This window comes from Zootermopsis nevadensis, unplaced genomic scaffold (assembly GCF_977971745.1).
Source record: "Zootermopsis nevadensis isolate Lab colony 2312 unplaced genomic scaffold, Znev_1.0 Znev_ptg000024l, whole genome shotgun sequence".
NCBI lineage: Eukaryota > Metazoa > Arthropoda > Insecta > Blattodea > Termopsidae > Zootermopsis > Zootermopsis nevadensis.
Window position 1 is genome coordinate 11667312 of NW_028259156.1, and position 22950 is coordinate 11690261.

Consider the following 22950-nt stretch of genomic DNA (forward strand, 5'->3'; position numbering starts at 1 on the left):
TACAGCTATCGGCAAATGGTTTTTTACTTTGTAAAATTAATTTTTTTCGTCTGGTGTTATGACAGAATTTTATCATCTATAATATTTTATGTTTTCGTCGACGTTTGTCACTTCACCGATTACCATATTTGCATAGTGAGTCCGTAACTTGCAGCTGGTTCGTCCTTACGTCGTAAGTTTTACGCAGTGCAAGAAAACGAAGTCCGGTTGTCTACATAGACCTACTACGTATTTACTTTACACACAGGCAGATAAATGTTATCTAAACATTGTATGATGTATTTATGTTTCTTCCTGGAAGCATTACTGACTCCTACTCAAGGAAGTGACGTAACCGCTAACACGGATCAAACTAAAATTGGATCCGTGTCATCTTCCAACTAACTAACTAACTAAATGGCTTACCGAACTCGAAGGTTCATCACCGAATTAACCAAAGCCCTCCACTGGACTCTGTCCTGGACCAACAAAATCCAGTCTCCTTCAACTCCTATCTCCCATAGATCCCGTCTGACATTATCCTCCCATCTACGTCTAGGTCTCCCCAGCGGTCTCTTCCCCTCAGGCATCCCAACCAATACCCGGTGCATCGTCATCTTCCAAACTTATCGAAATTGAACGAGTCGTAAAGGACATCCTACTCTGTTATCAACTAACTTTCACATGGAGATGTATACACGTTATTGAAAACGCAGGTTATAAGCACTTAGGCGTAATAGTCCCACTTCTGAGAATAGCGAGCAAGTCCTTCGAATTGAAGAAATTCAAAATAGGTCTACCCTATTTAGGAACGAAAGTAACTAATCACAATTAGGTCCACATTTACGAAACAATTAACACCAGATTAATTGTGGCATTAAGCACTCCTGAAACGTAAACAGCTACCAGACTACACCCCCCCTACCCAAAGTCTTCATATTATCCGCCTTGAAAACCTGAGATCTCATCAAAATATTTAGTTTTCTGTTTCCTATCTAAAATCATATATAACTTAAATTGAAACGTGTAAAACTACAAATTTCCCTTGTAGATTGCGGTCTTCTGAGTCGTGCTACAACAACCGACGCTGGTCTCGACGTTGGTAACCACTTAGACGGCTACTCGGGTTACAGTTCACTATCTCGCAACCATGATAACCTTATCTCTCAAATCTTATAGACCACAGAACCAAGCTGAGCTTTTTTAAGGGCGTGAAACATGGTGTTTCATTATGTGAGAAGAGTGTCTGAGAAGAATAGACCAATTTGGAAAAATAGTCTACAGGACTGTTTACATAATGAGGTGCTTCATAATTTGTTTTAGAATGTCCTCAATAGGCCTTCTGTTTGCAGACATTCTGTTGGTTGCTACATTGAATCGGTATTTCATACAACCTGTTGTGGATTAACCTAAAGTTTGAATCTGTGTTGTCGAAAATAACTTATTAAACGCCATGCAACGACAGCCATATTTTTCCAAAGTTTCGTCTAATTTGATTTTACCTAATACCCAGTTTCTAGCCTATTACAGTACTTTAACCGGCTGTTTTTAAGTCATTTCCACAGAATCTCTGATAAAGACGATGGCATGCCTTTATTTCCTTCATTGTCCAGAATCGTATACAAAAAATGTATGTGGTCTGGGTGTCGTCTTCACCGAAGTGTTAGATTAACATGGAACATTTCAATGGCGAGCTGTAACTTAACGAGACACCGCGAAGGGGGAGCTGTAAGGACCCACGCCTGCAGCATGATACACTCCATCACCCCTCACGTCGCTCGTTCAACTGACCAGGGGTCTAGGACCCAACAGCTTCTGCTCATCAGGAACCCTCGTGGGCCGGACTCCTGCGCCACAGTAGGGCGCATGCCCCGCCCTTGTACTTCCTTCCCATTGGTTTGTCTGACACCACGTAACCAATAACAACAAAGTCAGTCTCTCACCAATACGTAGGGGTTCTTGTAAAATCCGCAGGGGGTCTTGGGCTCAGTTAGCGAATGGGAGAACTGTCTACTCCCCGCCTTTAGGTTTTTTCCTTCTTGTTGTGTAACCCCCTTCTGGCTGTTGGCGTTGTTGTTTTGAGACGTAGAGGGAGGGCTTCGTGATGTGCTCAGTCCCGCTGAGAATTCGGAATCAAACAGTTGCATACAACGACTTGTGTGCCACCGAATTTTTGTTCTTGTTTTCTGAAGCATTGGGATTCTGCAGGGGGCAGAACTGTGCAGTGACATCGAAAGCCTACGTATGTGCGTGTGATAAAAATGTGTTTTTGCCAGAGATGATAATCGTGGTTATATTTTTAGGGGGGGATGAAATCTGGAGATACGTAGGCGAAATGTTTTCGTCGTTAAATTTCCCGAGTTAGGTTTCGTGTACAGTTGGGTGCTCGAAGACAGGAGATCAGTGTGACCTCCACTGGAGGGGGGGGGGGTCTGTGCATGAGAAGAATCAGTGCACTGTGACAGACTTGTTAATGTTTTTTGAATTATAGCCAAAGCTAACACTTGTAAACGGAAAGTTCCCGAAGTGGTGGAGGCCACTGACCTCCTGCCACAACTTCTGGTCACCCAAAATGTTAAACCCATTCATGGACACCACACATCATCATCTGGCCACGATGGGTCTGAAAATGAGTCCACCGCCTGTGGTACCCCCGCAATCAGCAGGGCACCAGATACCCTCGGCTGGAACCATGTCCTCTTCAGTTTCAACCGGTGGATCCGCGACAGGCGATATGTCTGCAGGACAGACGGGCTCAGCGATGAACCATCACAATCACTTCTCGCCACAAGCCACGAATGGGTATCACCATCACACGGCGATGGGTCACCATCTGAATCCCCACGCGGGGTACGCGGCGAGGGACTTCCTGCTCCGACGGGAACATCACCACGACTTCTCTGCGGCTCCCGTGCCTTCAGCGGCCGCGGGAACCACTGACCCTTCCGCAGCGGCAGTTCTGTTCCCATCCACCGCGCTACACCACGACCCCACGCCCCAACTGAACCATCACCACCACCATCACCATCAGCCCTTAGCGAATCACCATCTCAATCACCACATGCGGCTCGGCATGGATGTCTATACCCGCGCGGCGGCCGAGCACCACCCGTATCATCAGGCGTCCACACATCACCAATTTGCGGCCATGAACGCGGCGGCAGCTCACCACCACGCCATCACCAGCATGGCACCTCACCACCCAGCTCACCACGCAACTCACCACGGGGCGTTCTTCAGATATATGCGTCAGCCTGTTAAACAGGAGATGTCGTGCATGTGGATCGAACCCGAACAGCCAGTTCCAAGGAAGACGTGCGGGAAGACGTTCACGACGATGCATGAAATCGTGACCCACCTGACTGTGGAGCACGTCGGTGGGCCTGAGTGTACGACACACGCCTGCTTCTGGCAGAGCTGCCCCAGGAACGGGAGGCCGTTCAAGGCGAAGTACAAACTTGTGAATCATATTCGTGTTCATACAGGCGAGAAGCCGTTCCCGTGTCCGTTCCCCGGGTGCGGCAAAGTGTTTGCCAGGTCCGAGAACCTCAAGATCCACAAGAGGACGCACACCGGTGAGTCTGACTTAAGTTAGTGCACATGGCACTGCGTTCAGCAGTTGCTGCTGTGTGACGTACGGTCGGGCAAAATACAATGCGAACTGCTTGTAGGCTATAAAGCAGAATATAATTTTGATTAGGGCTGCTGGTAGTCTGTTTAAATTCTTGTGCTAAGATTTCCAAGTAAGGCCACTAACTATATATGTAGGCTACTTAGGCCTATTTGACTTCATGTGTTGTCAGTGTAGGTCCTATTTCGAAACGATAGTATGCCTACTGCATTATTTACAGGAGTCAGAGGCCTGCTGCTAAGTCTGAACCTCGATTATTTTAAACACGACTCATAAGTTAGTGAACGTCACTTATATCGCTTTAAGTAACATTAGGTTCAAGAATTTCTAACCGTCCGTTTAAGTCTCTATAAATGGAATGGCCACTTTGTCTCTAAAATGCTGAATAAACAGCTTCAGGCTTGGACTGTTTAATTTTTCTGACGGGTGTACGTCTTGCAAACAAAAATTGTTTTGAGATCTTATATAGGCAACTCCACAAGTAAACTACCAGTGAAATTTTAGGTTCCCACGGCGCAGTGTGTCAGACAGCTGTCTTATTCACCGTGAAATGGCGATTTTCAAGGCAGTGTCTTTGAATTGTGGCCTTAGGATACCGCATAATCTTGAACTGTCTATCAATCGCCTTAGTATTCCGGGTAGAAGACCACAACCCAAACATGATCAAATTTCAATAGAAACATTTTGAAGGAATACCTTCATTTTTGTTATTAAATTATTCATAATTTTGAGTCCCTGTAAAGAGGAAAGATAGCAATTGGTAAATAATGCTCATCGTTCTCAGTATGAAATTACATGTTTTGCCGTAATTTGTCGCGTGTGTGAAGGAACAGTTATGAACAGGCTGTAGAGCTATGGCTATAATATGAAAATAAGTTTATGATACAGTTTAATAATAGTCCCTACTAAAAGAGTGTCTCTGCCCTGAGAATATTGGTATAATAGGCCTAAGTTATAGTCTGTTGTGTCAGGTATTGGCTCAGAAATGAATTGACAATAAGCAAGCTGGGTTTGAGCTCTGCATGTGTGTTTATAAGTTTCTTGCTTATTGATGATGCTTCTAGTCGTAGGAATGCGTGCCTGAATAAGCCTAAATATCCGAGAAGCGAGGAGTAGAATTATTAACTTATTTTATCATTATTCCCACATTTTATAGGCCTTGAGCCACTTAATTAAAAGAATTTGGCTTCTTTTCAAAATGTAAAGTGTGTTTTAGTTGCTTTTATGTAGACTGTTAGAGACTATGCTTCTCCCCTACTGACGTCATGTTCCAGGGCTGATTTTCATTTAAGTCATTCATTCCTGATTGTGTTTGGTTTAGATAGGTTAGGTTAGATTAGATTAAGTTACCTTGGCCAAATTTTGTATGACCCACCGTTTACTAGTCCTAATTATGTGCACTGAAAATATACATATTTTAGTTATCTTTGTAGGCTCTGTATTTAAATTTTGTTGGCTAAATAGCCTACTATTCGCAGGTTTAATCCGTCAAGAGAATTCTGCAGGAAAGTGGTTAATTTAAGACAATGCGTTGATTGCAATTGCTGAATTAGCCTATAGGTTATGTAATTTGTTATTATGAAAGAGCGGAAGGAAGCAGAATTTCACGTGTAGGCCTATTTAAAAGAAAGAGAAGGGTATTGCAGGCTATAGGCTAATGCATACACGTAGACATATTTTTAAAAGTGTCTTAAAAATTTCCAGAACACTGAATAGGGGAAAACAGAGGCTAATGATTGCTGAGCTTATGGGCTTATATTTTCAGTAGGGTCTGTGATATGACAATGAAGTGGAAGCAAGGAAAACAGTCATTATTTGTCTTCTGTTTATGTACGATTCAAAAGTAAATTGAACACAAATAGTTTGTTACAAAATTTGCATGACGTGCGTTTCTAAGCATCATTAATTACAAATGTCACAGTGTCTTCTCCGGACTAATAATAACCTGTAACATGTAGGCCTGTAATATAGACCTATGTATATGTCTGTGACAAATTGTAGATATTTAGGGTAAGCTTTATTTATTTGTTGGATATAAATTCGTTCACTCTGGAAGGAAAGTTGCTGAGAGATTTTTTTTTAGAAAATTTATGTTACATAATTTCTCCCGATTTTATATCTAAGCTAATTTAAATAAACAAGTCTTTGTAAAGAAATCATTTCAGAAATAGGGTAAGCGTAATCCTATAGGATAATTTTGCTTAGACCTTTAACTTTCGATTCTATAGTATGTAGTCTGTTTTATGTAGCTGGTAGAACTCCTTAAATAACCTACAAAACTACTGAATTCATATCTGTAGGTACACGTAACAAAATTAATTTTTTTGGTGTAACCTTGTAAAAACAAATTAGTCTTATGGGCTTATCATTTTACATCTTACTTTATTGGCTTCGTAGAGTAACGATTGCAGATTCTTTTAGACTCTTATGACTTTAAATATGCCTTGCTCTTTTCTCCTTCGCCTTCCATTTTGTTATTAGTCTCGATGTTACAAAGTTTTAGCCGGAAAACCTGAAGGATTTTTTCTGAAATTACCTTAACGCTTTCTCTTCATTGTTCCGTTTTATCAGTCTTGGTTTCAGAAAATTGTAGCCAGGAAACCTGAAGGAAATAGACTATGAGTGAGATCTAGGAGTAGATGGGAGGATAATATAGAAACGAATTTTGTACAGAGTATGATTTGATGGAAATGATCATCTGGCTCAAGAGAGAGTCGTTAGTCGAGGTTCTGTGTAATATCACATCGTAATAAACTTTACATCTCATTAACTCACTCTATGGAGCAAAGTCCTCCTTGGAAAGCTAACACTGTACCCTCATCTAGTCAAGAAATTACCCGCATCTTAAGGAACTCAACAAGTTTCATAACCCTGCTCAAAAAAGCCCGTCACTTTTCCTATCCTGAACCAGTTGAACCGAGTCCACATCTGACCCTATTTCCTTAAGATACATTTTAATAGTATCCTTCTACCTAAGTGTAGATATTTGTAGTGGGCTGTTCCCAACAGGCTTTGCAAACAAGGAAGAAAGCACATCTTTTGGTAAAAACATAAAATAATTTAATATCGGAATGAAATCAGATGTAGCATTTGAAATGTAAAACAGAACGTGTGGAATTAGCAGCTGTTAATTTAAAGAGTATAAGTGGATTTTTCAGCTGATACCAGAACACCTCAGGGAAGTACCTCTTAGGCCTATAAACCAAGGTGAAGCAGCACACTAGATCCCAGCTACAATGTGATTGTAGATAAAGACAAAAAAATTAAATACAAATTAATGTAAGATCATGAAACTTATGCATATTACACGCAACGTAGAAATTAAATTATATTGGAAATCGACCCATAATTTGCAAATAAACTAAATAATATTAATAATATTGTCCTGAAAGACGGAGGCAAAGTGCACATATCTGGCTGTGAACTCATTCCCGCTGCTTAGGAGTTTGACAAGGATAAATGACAAGAATATTTTATTTCTCTTTACCTGAGGAGACTGGACACATCGAACCAAAGCCGATTTCAGACATTATCAGTTGTATCAACCACAGAAATTATTCCAAGTGAACTGCAAAACAAATTTCATACTGGTCCTTCGTGATACGTTGCTTTGTTCTAATCACCAGTGCAATCACAAGAAATTGTTTAAACCATGAGCGCAACATTCGTGACTTGAAGTATGTCCATGACCATACCCGTATTATGTACCTACCCATGTCTGTGTGACGTAAATAATAATAGGATCTTTTTTAAAACTAGTAATGAAGATTAAGAAAGCGTATGATGACTGGTAAAATGAATGAAACAGTATTTATATTCTGTCTGTTATACTCAAGAAAGAGGTTAGGCTCGTTAATGTTAATGATAATGCTAATTAATGTGGCTAAAAGCTGTAGCAAAGTCCATAACCTATCGGTAAACATTTGGCGTATTTCTTGTTTTGATTGGTTTGAAACAAGGAGATGGATTATAGTCGACTTTGCTTTTCAACTTTAGTTTAAAATACGGCATTAATTATAGGCCTATTTAAGAAAATCGACATGATAGAACTGAATGAGAAACTTAAACTTGTGGTCTACGCCGATGGTATAAAGCAAAAGAAAAGCTTCTTAGGTGATAGCAAAGAGGATTGAACTAGGAGTAAACACAGAGTACCTATGCTCACGTCTTGCCACCAGAATGCAATGTTAATTTAACGATTAGTAGGCCCAATAAATCCTTTAGAAATGTGGGAAGAACAGCAACAAATCAGAATTACATTTACAAAGAAGTTTCGAGAAAATTAAATTCGGGGGAATTCGTACCAGGCTTTTGTTAAGTAGATTTTATCTTCCCGTCTTCTGACTAAACTGTAAATAGATTATTGGAAGAGGCCTATTCAAAAATATAGACTATAATGGTACCTGCTTTGCCGCTGTTTGCAGAACTTTGTCTCTCCCACTTAAGGGAGAGTGAGGGTGTGTGAGAACATAGCTAACAATTTTTTTTTTTTGGATCTAGGAAAGAGGAAGTAAAGGAGAGCGGAAACTATTGCATTATAAAGAGTTTTAAAATTTGCTTTCCAAAACATTGTTATTAGGACATCCAAATCAAGGAGAATAAAATACGTGGGACATTAACACGGATGGGGGAAGTGAGAAATGCACACACAATTTTATTCGGAAACCCTGTGGGGAAGTGACCATTTTGGAGACCTTGGTGTAGATATTTCTGAAGCACGCAGGGTGTAAGAGTTCACGTGGCTCGGGATAGGAACCAGTGGCAGGTTCTTGTGTACGCAGTAAAGTATTTTCGTGTTCAATAACAAGCAGGAAACTTCTTTACCAACTGAGCGGCTGTTAATTAGCTTTTCAAGAAAGACTCTGTTTTATGAAATGCGTTATGGCAACGATTGAGTGAAGAATCGATGATTGAGTTGCTAAGAAGGGGATAAACAGGCCTAATTCTTTTCGGATATTGGGCATTTACTATCATAAATGTCTTCTTAATAAACTCTAAACTTGCTTTTAAATTGACTCTGATTTTATGAGTCTCGCGTCGTTTTTCATTATGTAGCAATGGCACTTTTCTCATCTCGTGTTGAATTAGAGGCTTTATTTCATTAGCATCTGTCTGAAACGTGTACTTAGAATATTTTAAATAGTAATTCTAGTCTCGATACAGCTGTCGAAGTATAAGCGTACACTTTAAAGCTGAGAAACGCGCGTTTATATTGACTGTAACTTTTGGTCCGTACACCGAACGAGTTATCTGGTTCGTGCTTTAGTTGGGAACCTTTTATTCACGGGGCACTCAAGTTCACCATACACGATCACATTAAACTACAACTTGTCCGAAGGTAAATAACGTCTTCGGTACAGACAGCATCGGTAAATATCGGCCAAATTATATAACCGAGAAAGTTGTGTGACTTTGCGATGTTATAGAATTTTTTATTCGGAATGTATCCCTTTCGCATTTAGGCCTACGTCCGGATATTCTGACTGAGGTTATCATGTACTTTGTTTCTGTCATCAGACTAACCCCGGGAGGAATCTACCAGATTTGATGGGTACATTAATCAAATGATTTTGAGTAATGAATGGATCCAGTTTAGAACGTTTAGAATCACAATAATTTGGGCCTATCAGAAATAAGAGGAATTAATGAAGAATGTCACATTAATTTTTATTGAAGTTTTTATACAAAATTTTATAAAACCCCAAGATTTCTGGTGGGCTACGCATTTATCTTACCTACGAATTACCTTGAGTGTTTAGCCTTTTAGAACTGGGCCCATGCTAGCAGGGTATTTTGAACTTGAAATCCCTTGATTAATGTACCTACGAAGTTTGGTGAAATGTCATTGCCATTGCATTCCTTACCTGCTTACCATTTGTGATCGTCATTTATATCTCAACTTCTGCAGTCAAAACTTAGTTAAATAAATGAAAAATAAATCAGTCTGTCATAATTCGTTCAACCCGGACGTGTAGACTGTTTGCAACACCGGCCGTTGACGAGATGGTTAGGCTTATTTCTCAGGCAATAGTTGTCTGTGGTGACTGGTCATGGGCTTGACGATCGATTTCATTTCCGAATTGGCGTGGACTTATTCTTCGCTATCACATGAAGACCGGCTGTGGGCCCACCCAGTCATTATAAACCTGTTTAGTTGGCACAGAGTTCAAAAATTAATAAGCTGTTTGATTGTTTCTCTCGTGTGACTTTAAATTTTGTTGAGCAAATTGGGTAATTGGAACTTATTATTTCCTTTTTGAATGATGGCGTGAACATTTCGACTGAATTTGACCCTTGTAACCACACAGACATTCATGCCTGTGAGGCCAGTCTCTCTCTTATCTTATTCTTTCAGCAAGTGATATGTATGTGTACTAAATTAACATTCCTCCGCACTCACAAACTTGACAACAGACGAAGGCTGTCGTGGTATGAATTGTTAATATAATTCTCAATTAATTTGTGGGAAAACATCTGGTACGCGATGACGATCTCATTTGAATTTCCCAGTCATTTTGGGAGTTCGGACACTATGGGAAATATCCTTGTGCGTACGTGTCTAATTTATTATTTATTTACTTATTTGTTTATTTATTTGTGGCTGTTTTAACGGCGCTGTCAGTCGTTCGTAATCCAGCATCTCCTCTCAATATTGAAACTCTCAGTCCAGGAATTGACAACTTTTTTTGGGTGACGGCACTGCGTAACAGCGCAGAAGTCGACCAATCAACAGTCTTAGTATTTCTTAACTAACTTATTAAGAAGAACTATGATGGAATTAGACTTGTTAAAACAATTTTGCCAGTTCTGCAGTGTTGCGAAACGTCCCTTTACACAGACGGATGAACAGAGATTATAAAAGTTTAGAAAAGTGTAAATAATTTAGGATATTTAATCTACAAAACCAGTTAATATTTACACGACTTTTATGAAACCCAAAGATTCATCACCTTATTTAAAAGGGTTTATGTAGGACTGCCTAACGAACTAACTCCATGGAGCGGAGTCCTCCTTGAGAAGCTAAAAGTGTTCTGAGCTAGTCAAATTACCATTCTTTTATGGAACCAAAAGTTTCATTGCATTGGTCACAGGAGTTTACATAGGCCTATTATTGGTTTTTAGTGATATATTTAGTGACAAACGTTTCTCAGACTTATTGAATGCATTATGTAAACAGACGTCTCTCAACAGAATGTAAACACAATATTTTCCGGTCACAAACAGTGTTGAAATGTTATTTGACAAAGAGGGTCACGCTTCAAAGCATGTAATTCAGAACTGGATCATGTTACGTGTTCAAACCCAGTGTTGACAGGATCGTTCGTGCTGATGGGGAACATTGTGACATCTGATAATCGTCACTTTGGAGCCTGTGGCTTTAATCTATTTAATTTAGAATATCCTCTTCTTGACTTACAAGTCCATAGTGAAACGTATAGTCTTATATTAACGTCATAAAACCGAATCTTATTTACTTTACCTTACACGTCTCGTCTGTCTGTTATACGTTTTCAAAGCTTCATTCAACTCTTGATGGCCCATGTGCAAGTCAAATACTGACAACAGCCTGATCAGAGTAAAGGTTACCTGCGCCATCTTTGTGGATTACCCTAAATTTGGTGGTCTGTCTCACCTCAGAATTATTCTGAAACAGTAGCTCTATTCAGCAACCGGTATTGATGTGGACGGCCTGCCATAAGCAACTCATGATACGCATTTAAAGTGTCATGTTCGTACTGAGAATTCGAGTTCTCACGGCGTCGAGTGTAAAGACAATAATGTTTCTATAGCCTCTGTGTGTAGTTAGCACCCTACTTTAAAGGGTTAAAGGACAATTATTGCAGCACAATGGTTAAGTAGGCAAGTAGGATATGAGATTTTCACGGTGATGAGTCCGAAGATGGCTGTCTTCTGGGTTTTAGCGCCGTGTCGTCTGGTACCCATCGCCCTGATGATGGAGGCAGCGAGGACCTCTAAAACTACAAAACAGAAGACAGCCATCTTCAAATAGACACGTTTCTTAGCTACGTACGTCAAAGAAGACTTTATGAAATTGCATTAGCACTGGTCGCCTCTTCCTGGGAGAGAGAGAGGATCAGTAACACGACGCTTGTGCGCGTTTGAAATGAAAGTCACCGCACACAGTTTGCGGCATTGCGTTGATGGCTGTGGCCTGCTCTGGACCACAAACTATGAAAAGGATAGGGGATGCTTTGAGCGTTTGAGTCGGATGACAGTAAAACTGGTTCCTAATAGAGTAACACACTTTTTAATTGTAGCAGTCTTATCATAATCCATGAATATGCATACGTGTCCATGCATGCCAATGTAAATTATACTTGCGCTGTTGGACTAATTATCCTAGGTTACAAGTAGTTTGAATAATGTGGTCGTGGGAGAATCTTCGGTTTGGTTGAAAACAGAAAAGTATATATGAATTTAATAATTCTGCACTGATTCTTTGTCCCTCATTAATCCAGATTAACTACAATTCTTTTTTGTTTTTGTATTAAATAGGATTTGTGGTCTTCACGGCAGTGAACTCGAAGACAGCCATCTTTGTGTTCTTATTATTTTGCATGATGAATATTTTATCTAAACTTGCATTATATTTAGATTGAATAAAGTTTACATTGGTCGAGTACAAAACATTATTGAATGCATTTGACGTGCTCATTATGAGTTCACATTCTATAACGTGTACAAAGATGAATTTAAATTTATTTTTCTTCGTGGAAATGCCTGTATAAATAACAAGCTTTTCTCGTAATTAAATTGTGGATTTAAATTTGTTATTAGCGGGAGATATTTGGCTTTGTCGACAATTCTGTCGGCCATCCTTCTTGAAGTACTGTTTCTCAATAAAAAAATGTCTGAGCTACTTTACGTTAAACATGATGGACGTCGTTAAGCAACGGAACGTCTTGAGTCATTCCGGGGAAATGTTTTGTCCACTTTGACGGCCGATGCGTGGGGACTGCCCGCCAAAATATAGTTACATTTCTCGAGCCCTAGTAGGTAATGTTAATCGCCGCACCTATAAACCTATGCAGCATGTATCTCCTCGGTGCTGTACGCACTTGAACCAGCACTGCACATTTCATGTTGCTAGATTAACGTTCTAACAGCAGTGCTTGATATCAGGCAAGTAATCTAAGGACAATAATAAAACCAACAAGCTCGGAAAGTGTATTCCGTATTGGAATGCACATACACTCCTCATTTAACGTCCATTTAGGGGTATTAAATCTGCCTTGTTCGATAGTTCCCACCAGATCTCAGCAACCCATTGTCTACCTCGCGACTTCGTCATCCGTCAATTTGATATTACCGCTCGTACCATATTCAAAAGTACGAATTTGGGATCGTACACAATAACACAACGTCCGCGCCAAATTTCATCCATTTTCGTCCAGTGGTTCACGAATTGAATCGACTGGAGAGCCAGAAGGGCAAAGACGGACGGACGGACAGACAGACAAGACGAGCCCCTAATGTGTTCTCGATATGCACTTCGTGCAAAGAACGCATCAAAATAAACACAGATGTAAACAAATGCAAATAAATTCCTAGTGAATCTGCAGGTGTGTGCTAACACAACAATAATTTCTCCAACTGAATGAATTTAACTAACAAAATGTCTTCAAAATAAACAGTTACATCTAAGATTATGAACTGTGTATACTGGCAAATTATATTCGGTGCAGCATGTGGCCTTTCGGAGGAGAAAAGTATTGCTTACAGTTAAAGTAGATTATAACAACGATAATAGTAAATTAATCGGGACCTGAACACTCGCCAAATTACAAATTCATTTGCCTAAATAAATCACTGTTACTTTTAAGTGTTATCCTCTCAGCAGTGAGGAAAATAAAGATAACTTCTGTTTATAAATTGCCGTTCAGACGTCTGTTAAGCTGGCCCTTATCATAAAAGTATGTCAAAAATTAAATAGCATTAATTCCTTTTTAGGTACTGTAATCTGATTATTTATCTCTATGTACGCGTTTAAACTATTCTTACTTTTCCTTAACTTTGTCACCATAACTGGCAATAGAAAATAGCTGGAAAGGTAATGCCACTTTGTTTCCATCAATTAAAAAAATATAAGTAAAACAATGTCCTTTTCAAAAGACGTATTTTCAGCGTTCCAGTTCGCAGAATTAACTGGTCTCAAGCGAGTGATTACCTCGGAGCTGAGATTGTTGCAGGGGAACAAAAAGTTAACAATCGTTTGTATTGTTACAGTTAAAATGTTAATATTTTTTAGTCATTCGTTCTGCTGATGTTTCAGTCAGTGAACTACGTGGTCCAGACACATTTAGTAGGATTATCTGTAAAGTCGTGATAGAAATAAATATTATTGGGATAAACACAAGGACAGTATTCCATATTTATTAAAAAATAAAATTAAATGATGGACACTCATGTCATTATTACCGTATTAAAGTTGTTGTTGTAGGCCTTTTCTATTTCTTTAGGCTTACAGCAAATATAAAAGTAATTTAAATGGTACTGTCTGTGTCTTACAACTTATTTACGTGTTTGTAATTTTTATCCGTATCGACGCTTCTTAGCTACTGTGAAAACTTTAGGTTTTTGAACACTCGGTTTTATGCCATACAATTTTGCATATTACGTGTAATTATTACATTACGAAGTTGGTATACCTGGCTTTACGTTTCAAGGCTAGCGGTCCACATATTTTGTCTTAAGACACGTCACTAGGTCAGTCTTGCGTTTGGATTTCTAAACCGACTGCTTGACATCGACATTAGAGTGGAATGTTTCCGAATGTAAGACTGAGTATTATAGGGAGTTTATTTGCTGTCCATTTAATAATTGAATAATTGAGCGCATGACCAACCATCAAGGATTTGTAGACTGTTCGAAATTTCTGACTCGAAATGTTGATAACTGATTCCAAAATTTGATCTGCAGCCTTGCGAAGAGAGAAAGGACGTCTGAATGTTACCCTAACTGCGTACTATCGAAAAGAAAATGTCCAAATCGTTTTAATGGTATGTAATACAGGTAGTCATATGTGTTGAACTAATTAGAAATTTCGTTGTAAGTGTGAGCGAGCTTGTTTAAAAACATTTTAAAACAACTGAAAAACGAGAAACAAGCATTATGCAAAATTTTCGGGATATGGGAGTAGATATCTCACAGATTTGTGCAAAACTAACCTAATTGCGAAGCCTACTTTTTTTGTAAGGCAAGTATGTTTAAATGTGCACTGCAGTCAGGTACGTTTATCTTTTAAATGTCTACTTTGCTAATTTGCATACTTCATTTGTACTGATCATGTCGCAAATCTAATCATATTACAGACAGGTCTGCCACACTGGACACGGAAAAAAATTAATTTATTTTTATTTGTATTTTGTTAAATATTTACTGTACAGGAAACCTTTAAAATTATTGTTACAGAGGGTAACAATATATAATATGTCACGAAGCCAAAGTTGACAATTTTTTATATGATAAAATCATTTTGAGGAATTTTATAAAATTTCCATTTAGGTTTTATGTAGCCCAAAGTAGGGGTTACAACAACTGCAGGTGCAATCTCGACGCCGTCACTTATTTGCAGTGGACATCGCTAGCTATAATTCCGGGGCGTGAAACAGCCACACACCTCCATCTTGAATCGAGGTTTATGCACGTGGACTCTCCTACCTTCATACATGTTCTTCGATCGGTATTTAAACCCAGGCTCGTGTTTCCCTTTACTGATAAGTTGAATAAAATAATAAACCCGTATATCGAGTAATTACAAATATAATAAGAAGTTAAATTAAATAATATTTATCAAAATTACAAATAAATAAAATGTCGCTAAGCCATAGAATAAACATTAAGACCAACAACATAAACATTTCTAATGTGTTAATCCAAAAACTGGAGTACACTTTGCCTTTTATGTTTTGAAGTCCTTTTCATCTTCAACATCTTTAACATCGTTCTCTTGTGTTTTCCATCCCCCCAAACACGCTGAGATGCACGCATCTGGAGTACCCTACGCTACAAATGAGCATTTCTCAGCGAACTCTTGTTTACTGCTTGATGAATGTGTTAGGACAAGTAAATGAGTGTTGAGTCGAGAATTCGCACAGTACAAGGGCCCTTGGCTGCGTTTAGAAGAGATGGTTGCTTTTTTTTCAATGCTTGGACATTTTGATGACTAACCTTTAGGAGTTTGTTACTTCCAGACTGAAGCTTAAGAAACAAAACAAAAAATGCCGAATGTTTTAGTAAATGAGGAAACAACTTATTACTACTTCTTCATCCAGAGTTTCGTATTTACTTACTGTTACATTATACGCACTTTATATCAGGCTCGTTTGAAATGTTTTGACATATTCGCTTTAATAATACTAAGAAATAAAAATAGATTATGAAACTCCGAGTTATAATCTATAATTCTATTAATTTCCTCGCGTGTTAATGTCATTTACTTAAAAATATTCTTAGCACTTCGTCCTGAAAGCCTTTCAATCTCTGCCCTTGTCTCCCCGCAGAACGTGCTAATTGTCTTCAAGATTACTTCCAATAGTGATACAAGAAATCTCATATGTGCAGTTTTTAATCATATTTTGTCGTTATTTCTCACAATCTCTGTTTTACTAACAAAATACAACTCATTTACCTAGATACCGATGAAAGGTTGTGTTAAAGTAGGTCTTAAATAGAATGTGAAGTAATGGACTGAATAAGTCCAGTGGCGGTCTGTTCTGTACGCGGTATTGCCAGTTCGGGTTCCATGAAAGGCGGGGAATCTGCGTAGTTGGGCAACTAATGTCTTCGTGGAGTTAGTTGTGTGTACTGAGTAAAACGTCTTCTAATTTTCGCTTAGAAATGTATTTTCTTTGGCCTTCTACGTCTACGCGTACTACACTTCCATTTCTTCATCTATATTTCCGTTTAAAAGGGTTAATTATTTTGGATTCAAGATATATAAAACCTTTAAAATTCAGTGGCAACTATATGAACCACAGCTTAACAATTAATAATTCTGGGTTTTGCATTATTCTTAGAGTAAAGATTATTTTCCTGATGTTGGCAATGTAGTTTATCCACGTTTCAGAGGCCCTTTCTGCCTCAAATCACCCTGATGATGGAGGCAGCAAGGACCTCTGAAGCGATGGTAAACGTTTACCAGAATACAAAGTAATACAACCCAGAAGACAGCCATCTTTGTTTTAATGTGATTTAGATGAGCTCCCACTTTAAAGAGTTAAATTGTTGACGTGTTAAGTAGTAAGCTGATTCTTAAAATTTTCACATGTATTTCTCTAATAATTTCTTTCTAATGTCTGTATCTGGATGTGAAGAACAAAACTGGTTTTTCACTTTGTAAAGCTGTTGGTAATACAAGAACCTTATATAGATCAACCTCATTGCTGTAACGAAGATTTAATATTCTCATGTTATTTCAGGAAACATGATATTGGGTGAATTTGTATGTGGCGTCCAGTTTTAATTATACGAGTCTGACGGTTTAATGTACTTTTGTGGTTATTCACAGCAAATCGAACAATGGAAAATGAGGTAGATATTAAAAATACTGCAGTGCTTGAAGCTTTAAAACAATTCTATTCTGCAGGGTTTTTTTAGTAAAGCATTGCCACGTCATGAACCGAATTTAATAATCTTTAAATACCTGAAATATTGTGAAATGTTGCAGTATACTTCATGTGATATCCTACAGCAAGGGATGAAGTAAAGAATGTGAAATATCAGTTATTTACATACAATTTTTGTTTGTGAAAGAAAGAAAGGAAGTTTTATAGAGATTTTAGCACAACTGAGTTCACATCAAACACATTTGTTCACAAAGGCCCTCCAATGCAAGCTTTCTAATACCGGAGCTATTGATTACAAAGAAATCAGTATAATGGCTGTTGTGAAATATACCAATAGACTCTTGATAGTTTTCGTATAGGCCTGTAGTAGTGTATATCTGTTAATATAAAATAACTTCCAAGGCACTGAAGTCATTACAGGATTAAACAATAATTTTGCCACTTGTTCTGTATGATTTTAAACTTGGTTTCTTTTCACCCTGAAGTAAGAATTGTATTTGGTGTTCGATAAGAGGATCCATTCTTACAGAAATTACTAAATTCAATTTCAGCTTCATGTTCAGTGAGACTGTACGGAGCAAAATTAAATCAAGCTCTTGTGTACCCCCGTCCCCCCGCCAGTATTAATATGAATGCCATTACTTCCAATTACGCGTTTATTTATGCAGAGAGCACATCCAAATGTGATTTAATTCTCGTGTTCGATTCTGTTTCCAACTGGTTACTTTTTAAGTGGTTAACCGAGTTGCTTTCGCCTCCCAATTCCCCCCAGGCTGTTTGCTGAGAGACAAGAAGCAATTCTTAACCAAATATTTGGGCTATTAAGGACATCACATAAATTGTGGGGGTACTGAGAGCCCTCGAGGGACTTCTTTGATCCAATGAGGGTTGTTAAATGACAGGGTTTGCGTGCAAAACACGGTCAAGTCTTTTGTTACTTTCCGCCTGTTCATCTGTAAATTATCAGAACCGAAAAATGATGGCAAAGACGTATGATTAAAATATCCTAAAATGCTTTAGGAATGTGCTTTATGAAATTAAGTTTCTGTTGGTTGCTTCGGGATATCACAGTCTTAAACACACAGACTCGTGACACGTATTTACTGAATTAACTTTTTTGATCACCTGAAGGTAAGTGGAGGAATGGTTATGATCATTGAATTTGGAAATACGTGGATGGAAGTGGTCGTGACAGCGAGAGTTTCCAGAGATTCCTGCCCTGGATTTTTTTATTTATTTTTGTCTTTTGCATTCTAACTCAACATCCTTAAAAAGAAAACGCAGAATTACAGATTTGTTTATTTTATATTTTTAGATATCATACAGAAAATTAAAAAGTTATGAAATGAATGATACTAGGCATTCCCAGAATTTAATCTACCATTAAATTCATCTTTAATATAATGCTTACTTTTTTATTCTTATTAATAATATTATTATTATTAATAGTATACTATCTTACCCCAGAAATTAAGTCAATTTAGAGAGTTTAAAATACGGAAATCATGTGTTAAAAGATTTCTTTGTGGATAACATAATGGGTTGGGACGGTGCAAACCTAGAAACGTTTAAAACGCAGACAGACGACCAAATAATTGACCTAGGAGGAGCAACGATTTGAGTACGCCTGCGCAGAAATCAATGAATTTCCAGCAGCCCTCCCTCGTTCTCTTGTGAACAAGAGAGTAGCACGAGGGTGGATGCGTTAGGGGGTTGCTCTCTAGTTCTTGTGTACTAACCTCTCTCGTTTCCCCTCTTATAACAAGGGATTGTTCTCCAATTATCCCACTTCAGTACACGCACTCACAGAAAACTTCTGGTGGTGATGAAAATATTAGATCTTTCTGTTTAAAAACATATGCATGCCTCGTAGTACATGCATTGAGGGGGTGTTAAACGACTGAGTACTTTGTGTCCTTAGCTCAGCCTTTTGAAATAATTTTAGTGCTTGAGGGTAGTCAAAACAATTAACCCAAATTGTGCTATCTGGTCTAGATGCTATGGCAAGTCTAGGAACATTTACACAACGTACATTTGCAAATGGCGTTCTTTGCCATATTTTGTACGTCATTGGCGCTGATAACTTATTGTATATTCAATTATACTGTTATAAAGTTAATCAATATACACGAATTACGTCGAGAACAAAAAATTAAATATGAATCTTGTTTGCTTTTTATTAAAAACATATTACCGGAGCTTCATAATTTATTCTCATGGTATAACAAGCTGTTAGGGTGAATGAATGAAAAAGGATATGAGTGATTATATTCAGTAGGATGTGTGGGAGAGACGAGAAATCCATGAAACATTTTGGTCGGGAAGTCCGAAGGACAAGTATGACGAAGACGAAAACGAAAATGGGAGGATAATATTAAATGCATCTTAAAGAAAGAGGTGTGAGGGAGTGGACTGGATTTATCTGGATTCGGACAGGGACCAATGACGGACTCTACCATGAAAACTATGCACCATATGGAAGTGGGGTTTGATAAGGAATGCTTCAAGAGACGTTTTCTGCCCTCCCATTTCGTGAAAGCCCAGACACTTTTCTTCCATTGATTATGGAGAGCAGCAAGATGTTCTTTTTCATTACTTGCCGCTACAGACTTTCTTGAGGATAAGAATCCTCCCCCCTCCACATTTTGTCTTTGTAGGAGTGCGTTCAGTTTTATTCTGTTATTCGCCAGAGGTATACCCTATATCTACCTTCGCTCTGTACAGAAAACCATAATAGCTCTGTCCACTAGAACATGTGTTCTTTTCCTTTAAACCACAGACACTTTCCGATGTCCCTTTCATTCACCTGAAGAGAAAAAGACCTGGACTGAGCCCAGGCCACCGTACAATCCTGATGCTTCACCGGCGTCGTCATTTCGCACTTCTAATCCTTCTGCCATTAGGCTGTGTGTGTGTCCAAACCAAGTAACACGAAGCTGACAATTCCCATACGTCTTCATGGTTTACTGTGTAGGCACGTGGAAAACAATACCTTTTATCTTTCGACATTTTATTTCTAACTGTACGCTGTATGGTACTATATTAGAGGGTCACCTGTTTGAATCTCAGCTACAATGAATTTTTAGAAATTTACTCGGACAATGCGATGGCATCTTGAAATAGACAATCATCTCTGCTTTACACTTTATTCCATTTTTAGTTCGTGCGTCATCATTTAATAACCTTAAATCCAACAACAACTGAAGTCTCAAGGTTTGCGCCCTGATGACGGAGGCAGTGTGACCTCAGAAACGTTGGCAAACATCGACCAGACTACACAGCGCAACAACCCAGAAGACAGAAATCTTCATACTCATCGCCCTGATGACGGAGGCAGTATGACCTCTGAAACGTTTGTTAGCATCGACCAGGCTAAACAGCGCAACAACCTAGAAGACAGAAATCTTCATACTCATCGCCCTGATGACGGAGGCAGTATGACCTCTGAAACGTTGGTTAACATCTACCAGACTACACAGCGCAACAACCCAGAAGACAGAAATCTTCATACTCACCGCTGTGAAAACCTCAAATCATAAAAATATTTTCTATTCTTTCTGATATGCATATAAAAGTACAAACAGTTAATCACAAGTGAAAAATGCGGACAGACAGGCATGAACTTCGCATTGCACTTCCCTGTCCGTTCAGAGGATTTGTAAATAGCTGAATGAGGACGCTCTTTGATGTTGCAGCCAGGTGAGAATCCTGGCACTTTCGACACCCCTGCCAGGGGTAGTTTACTTGGGGCTGTTTCCTACATGTTGTTTATTGTATGTAAGTGGGTGCTTATAGCGGCTATGTGTATACGGGCAGGCGTAGGGAAAGCTTATTTATCGAGTGCTAAAACCAACCACTGTTCTGCTACTCAGCCAAGAGTAAATCCAGGATTATCCCCTCCATCGTTTTGTGCAACGTGGCCTTTTCCTTTAGTAAGGACACGACCTACTGAATACCTCGAACAGGAGCTGCGCCGAAAAACGAAGATTTAAACTTCTTTAAAATTTGGAAGTGAGATGAAGTAATGTGTTTCGAAGCTCTCCATACTTATTGCTTTTGTTGTTCGTACACTTTGTCATCAATAGTTTGTCTGTTACCACATATAACCGCTGCACGACACGGAAAAGGAAGGCTAGATCAACATTTTTAACCTTTTTGTAAAATGCAGTTGAGGATCTCATAGCGCATTAGATAACTTTAGATATTGTTGTAAAATCATGTGGACATATTCGTTACAGACCTGTTCAAAAAGCCTTTCCATAACTTGTGTTCCTGTTACAGATCGTGGTTTATTAGGTTCTTGTGTCAGAATCCCTGCAGATGGTAACAGTATGTCCCTCCTAAGCGTTTTCATACAGCTAGAAGAATGCATGACGCAACAATACTGAACATAATGCTGTATACTCAAATCGCAGTAAACATTTCAAATCCTATTTCTGTATTATTTTTCAAATTTCGTTATGTTTTTTATTTACACTTGTACAACTAACTAGCTTTATGGAGTAGAGTCATTCATAAGAACCCGAGAAGTCACCGAGCTGGTCAAAGAATTCCTCGCATGTTACAGAATCCGAAGGTACATTTCCGGGATCATGAGACCTTCTCCTATGCTAGCTGAATGTAGTCTACATCCACATCCTCAAGATAATTTTAATATTATCATCACATTTACGTCTAAGTCTTTTAAATCATATAATTCCTTCTGGTTTTGCGATTGAATTTTAATGTGTATTTCTCATATCCGTAATTAAAATGGCTGTAAAATAAGACAACAAAATTCTTGTTCTAAAAGTTGTGCTAATTGGACATACACAACCACATTCAATCAACAGTGCGTGGCTTGCATCGAGTATTACGACCCTCAGAAAACAAAAATGCGTGTACCCGCATCACGCAGTGCTATCATGTTTGCGTGTGGTACACTGTTCTAAACAGAAACGACATGATAGTTCCTACTATTTCATTGCTGCGTTAAGTTGCTAGATGAATTTAATTTGTGGCTTTGAATAACGACTGTCCGTTACATACAATATTCTCATGAAGTTAGAGGTGCTTAGTCTTTCTCTTTTAGAGAACTTTCGAACTAGATGACCGTTGTTCATCAAATTCTGTGTGGTATTGTCTAAGGCTTTAGGCCTAAGTAACAGTTGCTGTATGACTTTTGAGAAGAGGAAATATTTGTAAATGATATTAAAATATCCTCATTCATCTCTATAGGTTTTAAGACCTGAGTCGAGAAGTTGTGTCCTGAGATTCAAAATAGTTATGTCGCATTATAAGAGACATGACATGGGCGATTATATTCTCGTGTTTCTCAGTAGGTAAGCGGCGAATTTTTGTGTGTAAGTTGCTTCTGGGCGTTTAACAGTAGTTCACAAACCGTGGCCATAACAGTGATATCTTGCTTACCCCTGATTTGTCATGTCTACCGGGATGTACTGTTTATTATTCAGAAGAAAAGCTTTGGCACTGGTAGGGCTGACCCACGCGGAAGTCCAGCGGTTGTAAATCTGGGACTAGAAATTCATCAGTTAAAACACATTTGTTAAAAATCTCATTATATTCTTAACAAGGTCCATGTGTTACTCCACAGCGTTCATTCACACTTCCACTGTTGTAATTTTCTTGTGAGTAACAAACACTCTTTCTATGTTACGTTGTTTCTGCCTTGATATTCTTCATATTTCTATACAGAATTATAAAAATATAAAATAGATAATTAACAGATATTTTGCCAGTATTTTGCTCATA

General features: G+C 38.5%; 1 protein-coding gene across 1 annotated transcript in view; it reads left to right on the forward strand.

The window, feature by feature from the left end:
* The first annotated feature begins 1982 nt into the window (after positions 1–1982).
* The window catches only part of opa (Zic family member odd paired), a 56682-nt gene continuing 35714 nt past the window's right edge, over positions 1983–22950 (forward strand). The window contains exon 1 of the mRNA XM_087354842.1: positions 1983–3554. Coding sequence (XP_087210968.1) covers positions 2552–3554 — 1003 coding nt within the window. The 5' untranslated portion in view covers positions 1983–2551. The remainder of the gene's footprint in view (positions 3555–22950) is intronic.